The 21923-nt window shown below is 35.1% G+C and overlaps 1 protein-coding gene across 7 annotated transcripts in view; it reads right to left on the reverse strand.

Annotated features, from left to right (window-relative positions):
* TMPRSS15 (transmembrane serine protease 15) overlaps window positions 1-21923 on the reverse strand; it is a 170477-nt gene that overhangs the window by 134970 nt on the left and 13584 nt on the right. For 5 of the 7 annotated variants that reach the window (XR_013158614.1, XR_013158615.1, XM_077118752.1 and 2 more), the window contains 7 exons: window positions 16304-16468; window positions 14443-14576; window positions 13752-13861; window positions 13439-13604; window positions 6712-6881; window positions 4684-4814; window positions 4347-4414 (listed from right to left, as the gene is read on the reverse strand). Coding sequence is in view for 5 of the 7 variants with exons in the window: in XM_077118752.1 (XP_076974867.1) it covers window positions 4347-4414; window positions 4684-4814; window positions 6712-6856 (344 nt within the window). In the remaining 2 variants the exon portion in view is untranslated. The remainder of the gene's footprint in view (window positions 1-4346; window positions 4415-4683; window positions 4815-6711; window positions 6882-13438; window positions 13605-13751; window positions 13862-14442; window positions 14577-16303; window positions 16469-21923) is intronic. The other 2 variants (XM_077118753.1, XM_077118756.1) reach the window with 2 other exon arrangements.

Below are 21923 nucleotides of genomic sequence, written 5' to 3' on the forward strand. Positions count from 1 at the left end.
TATTTTCATCATATACCCTTGTCTGAGATGATCCAAGGATCCACTTTAAACAGTATATTTATCTTTTTTCTCTTTAGACTAAACACAACTTGCTTTTGAAGTTGCAAGTATTGAAGCCCAAATTATACAAAGGTTAGATTGCATCATTATTAAAATCTCTTTCAACTAAATTGCTCCAGGAGTTTCAATCTTTCCCTCTCCTGTACTCCTCTTATGCTCATTGTATCCTAAATCTGCTATATACTGCCTCCTTAGCATTTCTTGGCATTTTCGTCATATCGCCGACAAGATTTTAAGTTTCTCATAGCAGGGAGTTTGGACCTTCACTCACAAGTTCATGATGGAGTAGCATTATTAATCAGTTATATATTAGTCACTTAATGCTAAGGTACACTTTGTAGGTAGGCAATTTGAAACCTAATAGCCTATCAAGAAAACAATTGCGTGATCTCCTTAATAACAGTGACTCTTATCTTTCATATCTGCATTCTCAGAACCTAGTTAACTGCCTGATTCCAAGAAATCTTATTTACATCTGTTGAATAAATAAGCGAGGGAATGAATGGATGACTACAGGAACATTTATTTTATCAGTATGTTGAAAGGACAAATATATTTGTTTCAGTTTTCCAGAGCCATTTTAATATTTGTTTTGCCTATTGTTTTAAGAACCTACCATTACTTTCACCTTTGTGATGATTTTCTTCTCTACCTGTGCAAAGGGCTGAACAATTTTTAATTTTCTTTTTTTGTGTTCAGTTTTATTCCACTATAAGACGGCTTTAACTTTGCCTTCTGTGTTCTCTTTCAAAGCATGCTTTATGTTTTCTAGTGATTTAGGGATATAAGGCCTTAGCTGAAGATCATTTTTTGGGAAATAAGAAATATGTTGCTTTCTGGAGATTCAGAAGCTACAACAAAATTCAGTTTCTATCACCTCACATTCAAAGAACTGATTTTTAAAAAGCCTCAGAAGGAACATACATGACAACAAAAAAGTCATTTTCATGACAAGGTAAAAGGAAAATATAAATACTCATAGTTTTCAGTCTAATAAAACATGAACAAGTAAGTCTTTATGACATTCATATAACTCCACACTCATCTACAAACACTTTCCACATTGTTGATGTTTCTATAAACAATACCAACTCTACTAAAGCCACTCTAGGCTCTCTACCTCATCTTCTGACTTGCTTCTAGCTTTTGCTAAAACGATAATGAGTTATTAGTCAAAGTCAAACAGTCTTACAATCTTAATGCTTGATAAACATCTGACATTATTGCTAAATAGACCATTACACCTTCAAGACCAGTCACAGATCCTTAAAAGGCTACTTTTCAATTCATTTAGCTCATTTAACTCATTCTACTTCTTTTTATTTAGTATTTTCTATATGCTAAACCCAGAGGATAACATGATGATACAGAGAAGAATAAGATGTGCAATTTTGAAAAAGAGAAGTTAAAAAAAAGAGATTATAAAGTAGGGTGTTTTTCACTTTTTGAGTCTAGATTCTCCTAAAAGTTTTAATTTCATACCAGGTTAGAAATGAGGGTGAAGAACAAAGAAAGGTAACTATGAAAGAATGGGGATTACATGTGAAGAGGCTTCAAGCAGGTGAAGGCACACAGAAGGGAAAGATTAGTAACTGGAATACGTACCAAATACTAATTCCTGAATCTGTAACTTTTTAGGTTTAACCTTCATTGATCCACTCCCTAACCTCAGTAAGTAGTTTTATAGGAAAATTAGTCGTAGAAAGAGCATGGTCTTTTTTAGATGGACATTGTTATCAGTAGCATGACATTAAAAACTCCTTTGAACCACAGATTGATAATAAAAAAAAATAACATAAATCTCTAGTGAGAATTAGATAAGGTAATACACAAAAGTACACAGAAGTAATCAAGAAGATCAAACTGAAAACTTCTTGGTGATAACTCTTTTAGTGCTGAGACTTCATTTTGCTAATGGTATTAAACTAATTGGGATACCAAAAACAACATTAGTACATTCCTTCCATTTTCTTTTCACAATAGGACAAAGAAAGCTTAACTTTTTTCAAAACTAGCTTAGAATGCTTTTTTTTGAGAGCAAGTGGGCCAAATATAATAAATACGTGAATTTATTGAGTTTCTCATGATGCCTGATTTTTCATCTAATTAGATATGTAAGCCATAAACATCAATGCAAAAGATAAACAAGAAAATTTTAATACTTTCTACCAGAGAGTAAGCTGTGGGAGAACCAGGAACAAATATGTCATTTTTAGGTCTTGGCATATAGTAAATAATAAGTAAATAAAAGTAAAATGAATGGATTAGACAGCTACTTGTAGCAACACAAAAAGCCATTGCTCTCTGCTCTGGAGCTCCTACATTGTGCTTTCATTTGAAACTGTGGGCTTGGGGTTTTTTCATTGTCCTTCCTCTATTGTGACAGCTATCTTCAATTCTAGGGCACCTTCAGCCCAAAAGCTCACACTTATTTACCTCCTATGGTAATGGAAAAGGAAAAATGCATTTTTGTAATAGAGGAATATTGTCATCCGTCCAGCTTAGGAGTTTAACTCACACAAATAAGGCTGCCTGTGCATATTTTGGCTTTCATTATTTTGTCTCACTATCATCCCAGGCTTACTGTCTCCCATTTTATTTCGGTAAAATGAGAGAAGTTTCTTTCTACATTGCACCTTGAGTCCACCCATCTGTTTCAGTGCAAAACATACCCACATTCTTTATGGCAAATTGCAGTACTCTTTGGTTTGAGCTATTATAAAATCCTGGAAAGAGGGCATACACTGAATCCGAAGGAAAACAAAACTAAATTCAAATACTGTGATGGTTAATTTCATACGTCAATTTAGCTAGGTTTTGGTATCCAGTTGTATGGTCAAGCGCTGGCCTGCTTGTTAGGTCAGGGTATTTCGAGATGGGATTTCAATCTATAATCAGTTGATTGTATCTACAATCAAGAAAAGAGCTTGCCCTCAGCAATATGGGGAGGCTCCTCATCCAATCAGTTAGCGGTTTCAAAAGCGAGAACTCAGGTCGGAAGAGTAATTCAGACTCAACTTCAGCAGAGGCTCTTTCTGGAGTTTCCAGCTAGCCAGCTTTCCCTGGGGAATTCAGACTAAGGACTTTGGCCTCACATTTATCAGAGTTTCCAACTTGTGGCCTGCCTCACAAAGTTCAAACATGCCAGTCCTATGGTCATGTGAGCTAATTCCCTATAATAAATCTCTTATCTTATTTAAATGTATGAAATATACACACCCATAGACACATGAACGTACGTCCTGATGGCTCTGTGTCTCTGGAGTACGTTAATACACATGCCTTCCCCAATAATTATTAGCTGTTGATTTGGGGCACATTTCTTAATATTTCCAAGGCTCTATCATATTTATAAATGGAAATAATTACAACTCCTTCAGAGTCAATTTGTGACGAATGGATTACATAGTGTATTTTACTTAAATCACAAAATGCCTTGCCTGAAATAGATGCTTACACAGTGAATTTCCTTCATTTTGTTAGCTTGTGTCATAGGATCTGATTTTTCCTTAAGCTTCTGGGATATTTTATTTCTGTTTTCTTATTCTGAATTATGTGGAGGCTTTACTCCCTTCTCATTTTCAGAGAATTTCATAAATAACAGGCATTGATTCATTTCTTATTTTTTCTATTTTTAAAAACGGGACTCTCTTCCCTTGACCTTTTCCCCTTTAAATTAATTTTATAACTCCTAAGTGGCACAGCAACTTTCTTTCCTTATTTTTCTGCTGATCAATATCTTTATTCCAAAGATCTTTTGGTAGTTTGAAGTTTAGAAAATTCCTGATTCAGGTATCCATAGTGGGATTTTGTCATTATCCTCTTAATCTAAGATGTATTCATGTATTGAACAAGTAGTTTGCACTAGGCATGGTTTTATGCATCCCTTCTTAGGACTTACAGTGTCAATGAAACTGAGTGAAGTTAACTTAATTTTATTAATAACAAACAAGCTTTTTGCCATTAAATATGTTCATAGCAAATCAAACACTATACCTGCTTTCAACCTCAGCCCCCTCTCATATCTCAGCAATATTTTCTTTGTAGGAGAGAGAAACATGCTAACATAAGATCAATTATCAAGAGTTACTATTAGTATTTGTTACTACTTATGAAAGTTTATGATGTGCCACTTTTCTCTGTTTTCACAAAGATGCTAAAATGAATAAATGTGCACTTGTCTCTCAAAGATAATGCTACTATACTATTTTACAAACATTACCAAATATATCAATAATTTATAATTCTGCCTTTTCTATCAGTAGAAGATTTTGAGCTATACTCACTTGAATTGTAAAACTCTAGAGGTTTTATATTCATTCTTCAGAGGACTTGATTGAAATATCTCATCTATCTAAAAAAAAGATTAAAAAAAGCATTTCAAGTTTAGGAGTTAAACTTTTGTTTGAAAAATTATACAAAGTAATTTTTATATTCTGCTTAAACTGGATTGGGGCAATTTTCTTCTCTGTGGTGATGAGGCTCAGAATTTTAAACATTTCAGGCATATAACAACCATTTATTAATTGCAAATGGGAAAATGGGATCTTATGTATCTTTTACAAGTAGTTAGTAAAAGTCAGGTCATGAAATTTTTAAACAGCGGCCCAGAGAGTCCCTTACCATTTGCTGGAGGTCAAAGGCAAGAACTTTGAAATCCACTGAGTGTATATCTTGCAAATTAGGATTATATATAGCCCCAGATATTATTTTAAATGTCCCTCTGCTTTCATGACTTTTTCCAAATACTGCATCTAGATGAATTAATAAAAAATAAAACATTAGAAATGTGAATTATTTATACAAGGAAAGAACACGTACATTTCAGTTAAGACACAGAAGAAAGTTCTTTTTGATGCATTGTTCCTGTAGTTTTTGCTTTTTCTTTGCAGTTTTCATATTTCAAAATCAGCTCCTTTTTTTGCTGGCTGGTTGTTTTAACGGTTTAATAAATAAATTTCTTTTTCTAGCTATTAATGTCTTTTTCTTTCTATGGAAGTCTAATCCATACTCCAAGTGTCTAAGATTTTTTTATTATTGAAATGCCTGTTGGAAGATACAGGGACTGGTCAACTTCCCCAATTATGGGACTAGTTCAAAGAGACATGGTGAGAAATGGACCATTAAAAGTTTTGTAAGTTCTTTCAGGTACTTTTTGAACACCTAGCATCCAAGGATACTGCTGGTTTTCTATGTGTGGATAGCTATGAAGATTTCAGTTGTGTGTGTTACTTTGAAACAGCTTAGATGCTACTTTTTTCATTCTAATAATTATAAAATTGGCATGTATGACTTTTTGACATTAAATAGTGACTGTCATTGGAGAAATTATTGAGAAAGATGGAGAAGATGTATCTTGATATGAAAATACATTAGAAAATGTTTTACAAATGGAATAGAAGCCTGAATAATAAAATGTGCCAGGGCCTGTATATTGTCATTATCAGTATATTTTCTTTCATATATATTTGTATTTCAAATGAATCACTTCAGCCAAAACTCATATGATGATGAAGTCATTAATTAATGTAATAATAGTGACACATAATTTGCACAATAACCCAATGAAAGGAGACATTATTTCTTCTTTTCCCAGATTGTAAAACTGAGCCTTATGTCTAAGAAAATTTTCCAAGGTAGAAAAGTTAATAGGTGACAGATCTGGAATTTATATATAAGATGGTCTGGCCCCACGACCAAGATCTGTCTGTCATGCATTGACTACAAACTTTTTAGTCCAAAAAGAATTTTAGAAATAATAGGTCAAACAAGAAGCTTGTTTCATCGCAACAGTTTTCAATGAATAATATATGTTACATATTTTCATTTAAATATGTAAAATATTTTCACAAAAATAAACTCAATATTCAGGTTATTGCTATGCTTTCACTATTTTAAATTTTTCAAAAAATAAATAAATGCTAATTAGGAACACAATTTCCAGAGTTAGATTTCTAGTTTGTGATCTTACCTCGGCTCCTTACTAATGAAGCAAACTTAAGCAATTTACTTAGTTTCTGTGTTTCAGATTGCTCAGGATAATAAGAGCAATGATTCATAGGTTTATTACAGCAATGTAATACATTTGAAGGTCTTTGGATAGTTGTTGGTACAGAGTTAGTTAACTTAAATAATAGCATTTTCATTGTTTTTCTTTTTATTTATTGCAAGTTGCCACTCAGCTTGAAATCTTTATAGGTCTGGATTTGCAACAAATTCTTTTAAATTGTTACAATTAAAATTGTAGGCTTACTACAAGGGTGAGGGCAGTCTGTAGAAATAAACAATAATTTAATTTTAAAAATTTGCATATTTATCAACTTTTAACACATTTATGACTTCAATTCTATCAGAATGAACACATGGGTTAAGAAAGCTACTGTTTTATATATTGAAACTGACAAATCCATTTAACTTTATTTATCAAATAAACCCCACAGAACTGTCATGCTTGAATTCTGGATTGACTCTCAAAGTACAAGCCAAATAATTTTCATCAATATTCTGTGATTTGAACTATATCAACACATCTTGAAGCCACACATATAACTATGATGAAAACACAACATTGAACAAAATTTACTGATTACTGGGTTCCTGGGTGCACATTCATAAGACAATGCCTTCAGAAGCCAACTCCATGTGACTTACCTCTTTCGGATTCTCGGATTGCCAGCCAAGATACTGTGATTAACCCAGCACTGATCACCACCAAGATGGCAAAGAGAGCTGCAAACATGACTTCATAGTAGCTGAGAGAATGGGGTTTTGAAGACACGCTTCTTTCCCCCCCCATTTTTACTTTTTGAAATCTTGCTTATCTAAGAGGACAGAGAAAATTTCTTCAACTGGAGAATAAAATTTCTCGGGATTTTAGAGAAGAAAGTTTTTGAAGTAACACAAGATAAGTCTATACTCATACCAGTCAGTTGGAACGAGTCTGCCCTTTTGGAAATATCATGTCTATATACATTCCAAAGCTTTAAAAGCGCAGTTAATCTTTAAGAAGGTATATATGAGTAAAGAGATGCCGAGATTTGCAAATGTGAATCACCTGAACAGGCCATTTGTCAAAGATAATGAATTTAAATGCATGTTGTAAATAAAATTGACTCTAGCACTTTGAGAACTATTAGGAAAAAATAGACATATTTTGTCATAGACAATTTAATCATTAGGCAAATGCACTTGATATTTGTAGAGAGAGTTTGAAACAGATCAAACTTCCAAACTTTGACTCATGTCATTATTAAGGCAATCTTCCTTTTGTACGTGGGTGTAGACATTGTAAAGTAACTTTTATGCACAAGTATATTAAAATCTACATCTATCTAATTTATATCTATGTAAACACATTTTCTATTTCTTATTGAAACAATCAAAATGTAAAAAAGTTTTGTGATCTTAGTTAAATCACTTATATGAAGTTATGCAGTAAGATAGTATTTATTTAACTTAAGGGCAAGTCCACTTAGACAACACATCTTATGGCTACTTCTTATGGCCTTGTGCAGTTATTGATGAATGGCAGTAGGTGCCAGGAGAAGAATATAACACTTGTTTCTATTTTAAGAAGATATTCAGGGTGGGGAAGGCATTACTCACTTGATCTGGACTTTATCTCCTTAAACATACTCAGATATAACTAGAGAAGAAGTTAAGATAATTACACTCATAATTGTAGACCTATGCATTACGGGAAAAACAAGACTGTTCTCTGTTAATAAGGTATAGTTTATCACTGGAACTTATACACCTTGAATAACAATAAGCCCAGAATGAAAACACAAGTGAAACCAAACTTATTCTCAAAAAATCAATTTGTCTTCAGGTCTGGTAAATAACACACTGAAGTTGTGGCATATTATAATTAATTTAAGTGAACAACAGCCACAGTTCTTTCTTTTTGCCTTTAAAAGAAGAGAACTATATGTTGATTATAAAGTAGAATGCAAATGAATAAATGTGTGACATGGAGCATATTTATTTTTTATTTAATTAAACTGATACTAATTTTATTGTGAAGCAGATTAAAATAACCTTGAAGTAATGTGAGATTCCATTGATGTGGTTGGAAGGAGTTCATTTTATTTATATTCTAGATAATGATTATAATATTAGCCAGATCTTCCAATCAATGGAAACTGAAAATAGTGTCCCTTGAATTTGGAAAGCCAAGAAGGTGGAAGCATGATTATTATCTTCTTTGTTTTAACTAATTCAGAAGCAAATCTCCGTAGACTGTGAGAACTCTAAATTACATTTATTTTGGTTTTCCAAAGGGAACAAAGATGATAAAAGGAGTTCACAGTCTCTGTTCCAAGCACATGGCAATAATAAATAGAATATATAACTGAAAACCCAAAAGTATATATTCAGGCTCAGAAACAAACGTCAGCAATCAGATTACAAATTCTACTCAAATGATGTAATTTAAATAATTATACTTAATATGTTCAAATACATGAGTGAACAAGTAACTTTCTTTAAAAAGGCAATCATTTATGAAGGAGAGAAAGAAATAAAACAAACATAAATATACAGAAGAACAAATTATATATCTTGAAATTTAAAAAATTCATTAAAGTAAAATGGAACTTGCCCAATCAGATGACACAACGTATTACGTTTACTGTTACAACGTTGTAACAGTAAAGAGAGTGTGATATTAACCCAGAATGAGAAAAATATCTCAGTGGATTAGAATAAAGAACTCATAAACAGACTGATTCACCTATGGAAACTTCATATTTCAAAAAGATACCGTTACTTACAATAAGTGAGGAAAGGAGGGTGTGCTGATTTGAAGCTGTATGTAACCCCCAAAAGTCATGTTCTTTTAATCCAATCTTTGTGGGGGCAGACCTATTGTTGGGTGGGACTTTTTGATTAGGTTGTTTCCACGGAGATGTGACCCCCACCCACTCAAAGTGGGTCTTAATCCTTTCCAGGGACCCTTTATGAAAGATGACTCAGCTGACACGAACAGTAGTGAGATAAAGCCAAGACACAGACACTTGCAGAGAGCAGTTGAAACCAGAAGCCGAGACAGAAGGATAACAGATGTCATCATGTGCCTTCCCATGTGACAGAGAAACCCAGGACTTGATCGACCTTTCTTGAGTGAAGATATCCTCTTGTTGGTGCCTTAATTTGGATGTTTGCACGACCTTAGAATTGTAACTTGTAACTGAGTAAATCCCCTTTATAAAAGCCTATCTATTTCTAGTGTGTTCCATTCCAGCAGCAAACCAAAACAGAAGGCTATGGCACTGGGGGTTCACTATTCACTTATGGGAAAATAAAACTAATTCCTTATTTCTTACCACGAAGAAGAATAAATTTCAGGTGTGTTAAAGATACATTTTTAAAGTACAGAAAAATTTCAAAAGAACATGTAGAAGACTCTCATTCTGATTATAGGGTACCAAAGGAGTTCTTAAAATAGGATTAAATTTAACAAAAGGACACACCAAGAAGGAGCATATGAAAAATCTAGCCAGTAATAAAATTGATTTTTTTTATAATAAAAGATATTTAAAAAACCCTAAAAATCTAAGACGTAGACTGGAAGTGCTTTTTCTTCTTTTTCCTTTTTTGCATACATTTTAGTTACGATAGAATAAAACCTGAAGCAAAGATTTTAGTATGAATTACTCAAATTTATTTGAGAAGTGATCTAAGAAAATTCCAGAAGAAATAGTTGGAATGTGAAAATGGGGGGAAATGAAGCCAATAAAGGATGTGAGATTAGCCAGAGGGCTACTGGAACATAGTTTGTTGGGGACTAATGTGAGAAAGTAAGAATAAACCTCAATCCTCCCAGTTAAGGGGCAAGGACATAAGGAAATTTAGTCACCAAATTGCCATGCTTATTGGTTGAAAGCAGCTCCCAGGACTTTCACTCTAGTGAACATTCACTGAAAATACTGAAAACACTTCTTCAGTAGGCAGAGGTTAATGAGAGCACATGTGGTAGGACCCTTACAATGTCTGCTACAGTTTACAACCAAAAAAGTCTTATCTAGAACATATAAAGAACTTCTAAAAATTAATAAACAAAAGACAAACAGCAGAGGTTAACAAGGAAAAAGAAGGCACACAGACAAATGTCTCTAGGAATATGAAAAGGTATTAAACTTTAGTAGCAATTATGGAATCACAGTTAAAATTAAAAAAAAAATGTTATTGCCCTCAAACATACTAGTAAAAGTAAAAAACAATCTGCTAAAACTAAGTAGCAGAAAACTTGTAGAGTGACTGGAACTCTCATTTATTACTTGTGAGAGTAAAAATCCAAATAATCATGTTTTAAGAGCAATTCAGTAGTACCCAGCAGACGTAGACATGCTTGTGCAGTTTGATGCCCATTGCCCATGCTTCCTGTTATAGTTACACATCTGTTATGGTTGATTTCACATGTCAGCTTGTTTTGGTTATACTATCAGTTGTGGGGTCACATGTTGGCCTGTGCGTTAAAGTGAGGATTTTTTGAGATGGGATTTGCATCTATAATCACTTGATTGCATTTATGATCAATAAAGGAATTTGTCCTCAGCAATGTGGGGAACCTCCTCATCCAATCAGTTGGAGGTTTTGTTAAGCCAGAACTCAGGATTTCAGAGATTTAAAGAGGAATAAAGATTCAACCCAGTTTTGGCTCATGCTGGAGTTTCTAGCTACCCAGATTCTCTGGGAAATTCAGACTAAGGACAGGTATCACATTTATCAAAGCTCCAGCTTGTGGCCTTCCCCCCAGAGTTCAGACCTGCCAGCTCTGTGGTTACACGAGCCAAATTCCTATAATAAATTTCTTATATATAAGAAACAGAACCAATAAGATATACAGATGTATACAGATACACACTTACATATACACATACACACACATATATGCTGATTCTATTTCTCTGGAGAACACTAACTAATGCAATGCCAAAAGAAACTCTTCAACATATACAGACAAAGGAACAAGGTTAATTGTAATACTATTTTAATTCTCCCCAAAATACAGGGAAAATTCATGAACAGGAGAACTAAAAGTGAATTATGGTGTTTTTATACATTAAAATATCATACATTCCCGGACCATGCATCACCCCCCCCCCCCCAAAAAAAAAATCATACACAAGTTAAAAGTGCATGAACAGGGGAACAGTTAGATGAAGCATTGGATTTTCTGGGTAGGCCAGGATAGCTCAGCTTTGGGAACCCATCAGACAAGTTCTTGGTGCCCTTCCTGATCCCTTCCCTGGCACACTTTGGAACCAGTCTCTGTACCCTCCATAGATCCATGATCCTGTGTTGGCTGGGAAAGAATGACTTGGGAAAGTTCTCTCTGAGATGCTCCTCCTCCCAGAATTTTCCCTCCAGGTGAAAAACTATAGGAGAAGACAGTCTGGGACAAAGGCCTGCTGACTGCAAACACCCAGTAGAGGGAGGTCTGTCTCTTGGAAACAAAGGAGACAAACAAACTCCTATAAACAAAGGAACTCCAGAACAAATAAGATGTAAAAGCCGGGACAAGACCGACGCCCAGAAAGACAGGGAAATGGAACACTGCATTCGACTTAGGCAGACCTTCCTGATAAGAAGTTGAAGCTCAAGAGAATCTCTGTCTTATTACCAACTGTTTACAAACCAAGTAACAGACATCTCAGGGACGAAATTCCAGAGTTAAAATTCTAAAATAGAAAATGTACAGTTTGTAACAAAAGGTCAAAAGGCAGACAAAGAAAGAGGAGCAGATGACCCACCCAAAAGCTGAAGATAAAAATACAGAAAACACCATATAAAGACAAGAATATGAACCTACTTAACAAAGCTTTTGAAAAAATGATTGTAAAAATGCACAAGGAAAAGAAAAAACATAGAAAGAATACCAGGAAAACAGTGAATGAGCAATATGAGAGTATAAGCAAAGAGACAAACAAGCAAAACCACTGGAGTTGAGGACAACAATAACTGAAATGAAAAAAATACTCAGGGAGGTTTCAAGGGAAAATTGCATCTGGCAGAAGCAAAAATCAGTGAACTTGAAGATAATACACCTAAAATAAGGTTAAGGAGCAAAAAGAAATATTAAAAGAAAAAATAGCCAAAGACACCTCTGGGACCATCAGTGCATCCACAGACACATTATGAGACTACCAGGTGAAGAAAGAAAACCAGGAACAAAAGGAATATTCCTAGAAGTAATGACAAAGAACTTCCAAACTTCACAAAACACATGAATATATACATCCAAGAAATTCAGAGAACACCAAAGAGGTTAAACTTGAAGAAAAATACACCCCAGCTTGTATTGATCACACTATCGAATACAAAAGGCAAGGAGAGAGCTCTGATGTCTGCAAGAGAAAAGCAATCTGTTACTTACAAGGGGTACCGTTTTTAAATTGCTATGTACTCCAGAAAATCATGTTCTTCTAATCCGATCTTGTGGGTAAAGACCAATTGTGGGTAGGACCTTTTGATTAGGCCGTTTCCATGGAGGTGTGAGCTCCCCCAATTCAAACTGCATCTTTAGCCTTTTACTAAAATCCTCTATGAAGAGAATAAAAGGCAGAAAACATAGAAAGAGATTAGAGCCAACATAGAGAGCAGAGAGATGAAACCAAGTGAAGGGTACAGAGAAAAAGAAAATCCCTCGGCAGAAATCAGAAAGACCCACAGGAGCTGAGGGAGCCATTTTGCAAACCAACCCAGGAGACAAGGGCTTACGGATGGTCCTCATGTGCCTACCCATGTTACAGAGAAACCCCAGACAAAACCAACCTTTCTTGAGTGAAGGTATCTTCTTGTAAATGCCTTAATTTGGACATTTTCATGTCCTTAGAACTGTACATTTGTAACCTAGTATATCCCCTTTGTGAAAGCCGCTCCATTCTGGTTAATTGCATTCTGGCAGACTTAGCAAACCAAAACAATAGGGATTCTCGGTTATACTGAGTTCCGATTTCTTGATTTATCATCAGAAACCATGGAAACAAGACAGTAATGTGTTGAAATACTCAAAGTACTGAAAGAAAACAACTGCCAGGTAAACATTTAAAATCTGGCAAGATTGCCTACTCACCAATTCCATCTGTTTTTCTACAAATTGCAAGCCAGTAATGAAAATTTTCAAAACTTTTCTGAGACACTTTTTGGCAGTGCTGATGGATAGGGGAGGGTTTGTAGGAGGATGATAGAGAACAAAGCTATGTTGAGCCCATAGCTTTGTTGTTGTTATATGGCATTGGGCTGTGTCTGTTTTCCCCTGTCCCCCACCCTTTTTGGTGGCTTCATTTTGACTGGTTATAACTATTATTTTATCATTTAATTAGATTTTACAGAAAGATTTTTTTTAAGCTTCACTTTCATTTTGGAACCTTACCTGTGATGGTCTCAAACTGTATGTACCCCAGAAATTCATGTTATTAAATTGAATCCATTCCTATGGGTGTAGACCCATCGTAAGTAGGATCTTTTGGTGAGTAGGATCTTAAGTTGCGATGGGACCTCCCTCATTCAGGGTGGGACTTAGTCTTATTTCTGGAGTCCTTATAAGAGGGTGAAATACAGAGAAAAAGAAAAAGAAATTGAGAAAGAAAGCCACAGATGGAGCAGCCAGAAGCTGAAAACAAAGAAACCTTGGAAGCAAAGAAACCCAGGAGAGAAGGAAGAGACCAGCAGGCACTGCCATGTACCTTGCCATGTGATAAAGGAGTCCAAGGTCAGGGGTAGCCAGGTTTCCAGGAGAAAGCATTGCCTGTTGATGCCTTGATTTGGACATTTCCATGGACCCGGAATTGTAGGTCTGTAAGTTAACAAATCCCCATTGTAAAACCAGCCTGGTCTGGTATATTGCATTTTGGCAGCTTAAGCAAACTAAAAACGACCCAAAGATCCATCCAATGTGATTTCTTATTTAAAGACTATAACAATATTATGCAGCAAACAATACATCTAGATATTACTTTAGATGTCACATCACATTTCTCTGGCTCTAAAAACATTTAAGTAGAAAATACTATTGAATTCTTTTGTCTACAATGTTTTTCGCTGTAAACTATTTAACAGAAGGAAACAGGAAAACTGAACGTGAATAGATTACAAGCACTTTCAGTTATTAATAATTGCTTGCATCATTTTAAGAACCCACTAAACAGGAGCTGGGTTCCTCTACTGCTTCTATGATGATAATAAAGGAGGCCATAAATATGCTACCTGCTAACACATTCTAATTAGACTTTTTTGGGTGGGGTGCATGGTCTGGGAATTGAACCTGGGTCTCCCATATGGAAAGCGAGCATTCTACCACTGAATCACCTGTGCATCCCTAGCACGCTCTATTTAAAATTGCAAAATTACCCTCTAATTTCTAGAAAATTTACTTACCATTCAAGGAGGTGGTATGACATGTTGAAAGCAGTGTTAGACATATAGCCAGAAGACTTGTATAAGCATTCCTTCTAACTAGTGTGACCTTGGCCATCTCATGAAAACTCTTTTTTGAGCTTCTGTTTTTCAACCTGGAGAATAAAGTTATTGATCTCAAAATCACTTTCATTTCTAAAATCTCATGACTATGATTTTTATGGGTTTTCCAAAGGAAAGTATATGATTTATGTCTCTTCACATTAAAAAAAAAAGCCTTTCTTTCCCACATTTGTTTCAGAGATTCACCTGAAAGTCACCTGTGAGACAATGTCTTTTAAAACAGTTCCTTAGGATCTTTTCCTTCATATCTCCCACTGACCTTTCATTCTCACTGCAGCTGCTTTTTATCCTTCCCTTGTCTGACTACAGTGAAACCATATTTACTTTCTTTTTGCTAATGCAAATTCTGCTTCCGAGCTCTTCATCCTTTGTTCCTGCTCCACATGCAGCTTCTTACCCTGCCATATGAAAGCCATTCTCACCACGCATATCTCCCTAATCTACTTTTGTCTGTGAAGTGGATTATGAAACTTTTGAATAAAAGGTATTGTAGCAGAACATGCTGAACTGCATAGCACTTAACTGTTTGGAAGGAAAGAACGGTATTCATGGCAGTGTTCAAAAATAGACTTGTATTTCAGGAAAGGAAAATGAACTAGGCTGAGAGAGATCGGTTTTCCTAGTAGGGGTTACTACCCTTTTTATAGCATCTTAGTTGGTTAGTAGGGAGCTTTGAAAAAATATCAGCATGTTCTTCCTTATCAGGTGCTAGTTTAGGTCATTTTCAAAAAAAAACCCCTATGAATCCAGAATCCTAACCAATTCACAACCCCGTGATTTTATATTGTTGTGCCAGCCACATGTGTAGCTCAGGCAGGATTTATCTTCTCACCATGCAACTTTTTAACTTTAATCATCTTAGTGCCTGGAGGTCAAAAGATTTTTTAACACTGAAAGAGAGTCAGTCTCCTTGTCAATTTTTCTCAGTGTTCTTTTATCTAATTGCCCTGCTATCATCTCCAAAGTGTTATATCAAGTTTTACTTTTTCAGTGGAATAAGTTTCCCACATCAACTTGCTAAGTTTTCACTGCCTCGTCATTAAAACAGTTCCAGAAAGCAGTTCCTTATTTCTTTCCTAACTGAAAGAATACAGATAAGATCCAATTAAGATTTCATCTAGTCAAGGAAATGAAAGTACAGAGGAATAAAGTACCTTGCTAATTCCAGTAGTTCTTTATTGGCCTGTTCTGGGTCTCTTAACTGCCAAGTAAAATTTTAACACTTCATTTTTATGACTAGATCTTTTTTTATACCATCCAAATAAATCCATTGGGTAATATTTTATACTATATAATACATGGCTTCTTCAAATGACTACCATTTGCCTCTCCTACAGGCAAAAATGACATTAAGAGTGTCAGGTCTTGGATGAAAGGGGCTGGGTATGTAGTGTGTCTATGGTTAAAAAATGTTGTACTGTAAAAGTATTATGTCTCAAATTAATGCCTCTAGTAATGCTGCTACTGCTATGAATTGGGACCACTAACATAAAAATATTATTAACCAGGAATGTAGCTTTGTTGGTTAAGTCATCCTTAAAGAAATTGGAGTCACTGATAAAGGTATGTGTTTGGTGACGTTGGTTGGGCACAGGAAATTAAAAGTTATGATAAAATGTTACCTTCAGTTCTTTGCATTATATGCTTGGAGAGACTGTGTAAAAATAAGGAAAATGTTACGTAGACTTAACTGTGGTGGAGTTCATTGTTTCCCTGGGTTCGTTCTTCCTTTTAGTGATGGAACTCCCTAAGAGTTTACCTGTGAGCTCCCATCTACAACTCATATTTTTCAGTCTCTCTTGAATTTAGATGCAGCCAGGTCATTAAAGTAAGATGATGGAATGGAAGAGAAAGTGATGTTTGCAACTTCTGGTTCATCTCCATAAGGAAGCTTGCTGGAACTCTTCTTCACCCCTCTGGAAGCCTGAAAAATGGGAAAAGTAGCAGTGTTGGAAGCTATTTGTTTTGAGTGGCAGAGCCCACACATGTCCTGGCTTTTCATGGCTGTAATATTGTGTCACAAAAAGAAAGAAAGAAACAAACAAAAAATGTGTTCTTTATTTATCATTTCTTATCTCTAGTATGTACACTATTGCTGGAAAATCTTTTTGTTTTGATTAGGTGACACATCAGTTAGCAGGCTAAAGCTGATTCATATCAGATTGATTTTGAATAAACCATGTTAACAAACTATATAAAGATAATGGTTAAACGTACAACGTTTAAATTTTCATGAATAATAAGATTAATGTTTAGGTGTGAGGTGGCAATTTTAATAAAATGTACATAGAACAAACTGTAACAGAAAAAAAAAAACAAATATGCTGAATGTAACCTCTCAGGAAAGTTTACATAAAAGCCCCCCAAAAGTAGCTTTAAGATATGGAGCACACCTAAGCCTAATTTCCATTTATTTGTCACTTTCTACCAAAAATATGTTATTAAAAATTGAAGCAAAATGTCTCTACTTTGTGAGGGTAAGAAAGGAACAATAAACCATTGCATACATTTTATATAAGCCTATGGTTGTTTCCCTGTATAAAATGTCCTGCCAGAGCAAATAAGCAGATGCAGTCTGTTCTAGTTTGCTAGCTGCCAGAATGCAATATATCTGAAATGGAATGGCTTTTAAAAAGGGGAATTTAATAAGTTGCTAGTTTATAGTTCTAAGGCCAAGAAAATGTCTCAATTAAAGCAAGTCTATGGAAATGTCCAATCTAAGGCAACCAGGGAAAGATACCTTGGTTCAATGAGACCAATGCAGTTCATCATTTCTCTCTCAGCTGGAAGAGCACATGGCGAAAATGGCAGCATCTGCTGGTTTTCTTGAGGCTCTACAAAAAGGGACTCTCTCCAAAATGTTTCCTCTTTTAAAGGATTAATGGGTGGAGTCACAACTCCATGGAAGCTGTCTGATCAAGACTTACCACCCACAATTGGATATGTCACTTCTCCATGGCAATAATAAAAATGCTCCCAGCCAGCAATATTGAATGAGGATTAAAGGACATGGCTTTTCTGGGTCCACCACAGATTCAAACCAGCACACAGTCATGAGTAGATTAAGATCTCTGGAGATAAAAAATAAACAGAAAACTCTGTGGAACGTCCCAACACAGCTGTGGGGAGGTTCCTAAATGCAGTTATGCAATTAAAATATATAGCTAAGGGTGGTGCAATGGTGACTCAGTGGCAGAATTCTCGCCTGCCATGCCAGAGATTCGGGCTCAATTCTATGGCAGTTGACTACAAATAAAGTTACTTTTTGAGAAATTTTGAGATTCCTACTACATAAGCTAGTATCTATGCTGAACAAGGTTTGGTGTGTTCACAATTTAATTAAATTCAAGCTCTCAATAACCCTGTGATAAAAATAGAGTTTAAATTTTTCAGACTTCAGTATCCTCTATAGATGTTTCTGATCTAGTGAATGAAATGAACTCTTCACTGAAATGATCCGAATGGATCGCTAGGAGCTAATTTTGCTCAATGTGAATTGATCCATATTAGTAAAGTAATTATAAGAATGCTGCTATCATAAGCAGCTAATTGTGTCAATCAGAACTGCAGTATGTAAGAGACACATAAATACACATGCACATATGTGTACAATTACAAACACATAGGTGCATAAGCACAAACACACATGCATACAAATACATGCATATGTGTGCATACATGCCATCACACACACATTTGTCCACAAACACACTTATAGCCACATACAAATAATTGGAATATAATTGTCCAAAATGCTCTATCTATTTTACAAGGACGATGTTAAAAAAAAATTAAGAAACCTTTCTTCCCTTAACAGAGTTGTTGTAGAGACAAGTTAAGTTTATGTAGCAATTTCAGAAAATCAGCTACTTTGCATCCTGGTCTCTTTCTTTAGTAAAAGAGAAACTAAATGTATTGCATATCTGTTCTTTCAGTCATGACCAATTAACATAAAATGAATGTATCTTCTCTCCTCCACAAAACATGCCCTTTTCTCTGGTTTCACTTCATCTATTAATTTCTTTGATGTTTGATACCAGCTGGGAAACAATATCCAAATAAGAGAATTTAAAAGATATTCTTTCTCTATGTGTTACGAACAAAGGAGTTAAGTATTTTATTCCAAAAGGGTTCTGTGCAGTTTTCTGTAGCTGCTACCTTTCTTACCTGGCCCACTGGAATGAGAATGCCATTCTACAGCCAGTGCCATAGCATCCTAATGGTTTTATAGTCACTTATATAGATGTGACAGTGGCCATGCTTCTGTGATAATTATCCGACTGTATAGGTTCTGGCATTAAACTTGGGTCAACCTTCCTGTTCTTGGGAATTTCCATGTGTGTGGTCTCTTGCTAATAGCAGTCATATGGCACTTTTCCAACCACCACTCATTCCTATGCTACTGCTCATTCAACTCTTTGCTTTTACCTATGGACCATTTGCTCCAAAATGTATTAATGGGAAAATGTTAGAGCTGCCACTTATTGATGTATTTTTAGTCATAAGAAAGTAGACTGTGGTTTCAGTACTTCAAAATGCTTAATTGGTACAGAGTTGCCATTTGAGGTGATTGAAAAATTTTGGTAGTAGAAGTTGGCCGTGGTAGCATAGCATAATGATTGCAATTAACAACACTCAATTACATAACTGGAAGTGGTTGAAATGGGATATATTGAGTTGTATATTTGATACTAGAATGAAAAAAAAAAAACAGAATTGTACAACGCAAACACTGAATCCTAACGCAAACTATGAACTGCAGATAACAGTGTAATTATAATAACATTTTCTCTTTAATTGTAACAAAGGAGCCACTTAAATGTAATATGTTAATAATAGGGCAAATTGCATCTGTAAGGCAGTGTTTGAGAACTCTGTGATTTCTACATGGTTTTCTCTTTTAAAAAAATGGAAAAATCTTTGTAAATCTTGCAGGGGATCATTGTTAAAATGCAACCACAAGAGAAAGAAAATAGGTACTTATTTGTGACTGTGGGTCATTATTATTTTTTTTGGCATATTGTATGAGGACAGTTCTATGCAGAAATCAAAAGAGTTCATGACAATTTTACCATAGGAGATTATGCCATTAAAAAAAATGTATTTATTTCATGTGGTGGAAAACTATTCTTCTCTGTTCCACTAAAATCAAGTACAGTCATGCTGTTTGCCTGCTGTTATGTGACTTTCCTGGCTAGGGAAATGTGAGAAAAAGTACACATTTGGTGGTTTTCCTTCAGCTCTAGGAAAAGCAGCCCAAATAGGGCTGCTCTGACAACCTGGGACTCAGAATGAAGACAACGTAAGGCAAAGCCAAGGTGACCCAAAGTAGACACACAACATGAACAAGAAATGAAATGCTGTATGCCACTGAGGCCTGAGAATAATTTCTTAATGCAGCATAACCTAGATTATCCTGACTGATACAGTCACATATCCAATATATTCTTTCCTAATCACCAGACTAGAAGTAAAAAATCTAAAGTACTCTTCTTGATTTTGCTAATAAATTCACCTCAAACAACTTATTGAATGCCTCACATTCAGTTTCTGCATCTATACAATGAGTGGTTTGGATGAGAAAATGTTAGCTAGCTCAAACATCACTTAGGTCTATGTATGACTAGAATAATCCAAAACAATATTGTAAAAGTAACCATTATCTAGCTGTACCAGAAACTCTTCCCTTTTAAATTTCTTAATAAGGCAACTGGAAGGTCGGTTGTTGTTGGAAAGTATGCGAACTCAGTTGAATTTCCTATCTCTATGCAGTTAAAAAATGACCATTTATATTTGGTAATAAAATAAAAATTTCACGTTCTGGTAAAGGTAAAAATTAACCACTAGTACAGTTCTGCAAATAGTAAAACCTATATGTTGCCCAAAACAAAAGAGTGATTTGATGGCATTCTTAATTCCATCATATTAGATCACAATGTGTAACAGATAATGAGCACACGATCTTGCTGCTTTTGAAAAAAGCTTTTGCTCTGTGACTTTCTGTAAAGTTGTCTTAAAAGAGCAGAACAAATGGCTAGTAGGATTCGCAGTAAAGATGATACTGCCAGTGGGATTCACCCAATAGTTGTGACTTTGGGTCTTAATTACAGATGTCATGAGCCAGAGCAAAAGCACAGGGACATGAAATCAGAGAGTTTGTTGATGAGTGGGCTATGTCTCCCTCATGCCCAAGAATTGCCTGGAGAAGCTTTGAAGAGATTAGACCCTTTCCATTCAATGTATGGTGGGAAGCTTGTGGGAAAGGCAATTTTCAAATAAGAATCTGCATTTTTAACAAGACACCCAAGAGATTTATATTCATGATATAGTCTAGAAGCACTATAGGGTTAGAACTTTTAAGGAGTGAGCTTGGGGAGAAACTAAGAAATTCCTTTTTTGTAACTTATATTTGAGTTGTCCGACTGGGAAACACTATACCTCTAATACTGGTACTAATATCGGGGAACACTATACAGCTAATATTGGGAAATACTGATATTGCATCCACTGATATTGAATCAATATGACCTGGCATGAAATTGAAAACATGCATGATCTTAAACATTAAATATTTCAAATGGGTTCTCAGTTTCTTAATATTATGTGAAAACTAGCTATGTGATGTTTCAAGACAATGGTCAGTTTTTAGTTTTCCTTTCCTGATTGTAAAGGAAAGGCACTTTTTTTTTATGGGGTGGAAAGCCTAGTTTTTGAGTCCTACTTTCTGAGCTAAAATCTTGGCCTGTTATTACTAGCTGTACAACTGTAAAACTCAATTTCCCTAAATTTTAGTTACCTCATCAATACAGCAGAGATAATAATTATCCATTAAAAGCAAGCTTCAGAAAAATTCCCCTTTGAGAAAAAAAAAGGCCCTATCCCTGACCAACTAACAATTCTTCCTTCCTTGGTGTGCACTAATAAAATTGTGGCCAGTGTTCTTAATCTAGGCTACTAGAGGTCAGAATACCTTTGTAGGATAACTACGTATTTTTACTGAGAGAAAAACATATGCAAATTCCATGCCTCTTTTTGGGGATCTTCCTCTCAATGTTTGCTTCTCACTCATCTATTTAAGGAATGGTTTGTTCCTCTGTTTAAGGTCTGAACTGGATATTTTTTTGGATATAAAACTTCCCAGGAGGATAGAGTATTATATTTCATGGAGACAGTAAGTAGATTTTATCATCTGCTTTAAGTTCAACCTTCACTGCACTGAGAAAAATGACTGTTGACACATTTCTTTAGTTATGTCCACCATAAATTACAATGTCCACTTTGGACGGATGACTACTTGGACTAAAGGAGTTTCCACCTTCAGGCAGAGGGCTGAAAGCAATGCATTATCCTTAATAGAGAATAAAGGGCAGGTGAAACAC

Source organism: Tamandua tetradactyla, chromosome 10 (assembly GCF_023851605.1).
Source record: "Tamandua tetradactyla isolate mTamTet1 chromosome 10, mTamTet1.pri, whole genome shotgun sequence".
Taxonomy (NCBI): domain Eukaryota; kingdom Metazoa; phylum Chordata; class Mammalia; order Pilosa; family Myrmecophagidae; genus Tamandua; species Tamandua tetradactyla.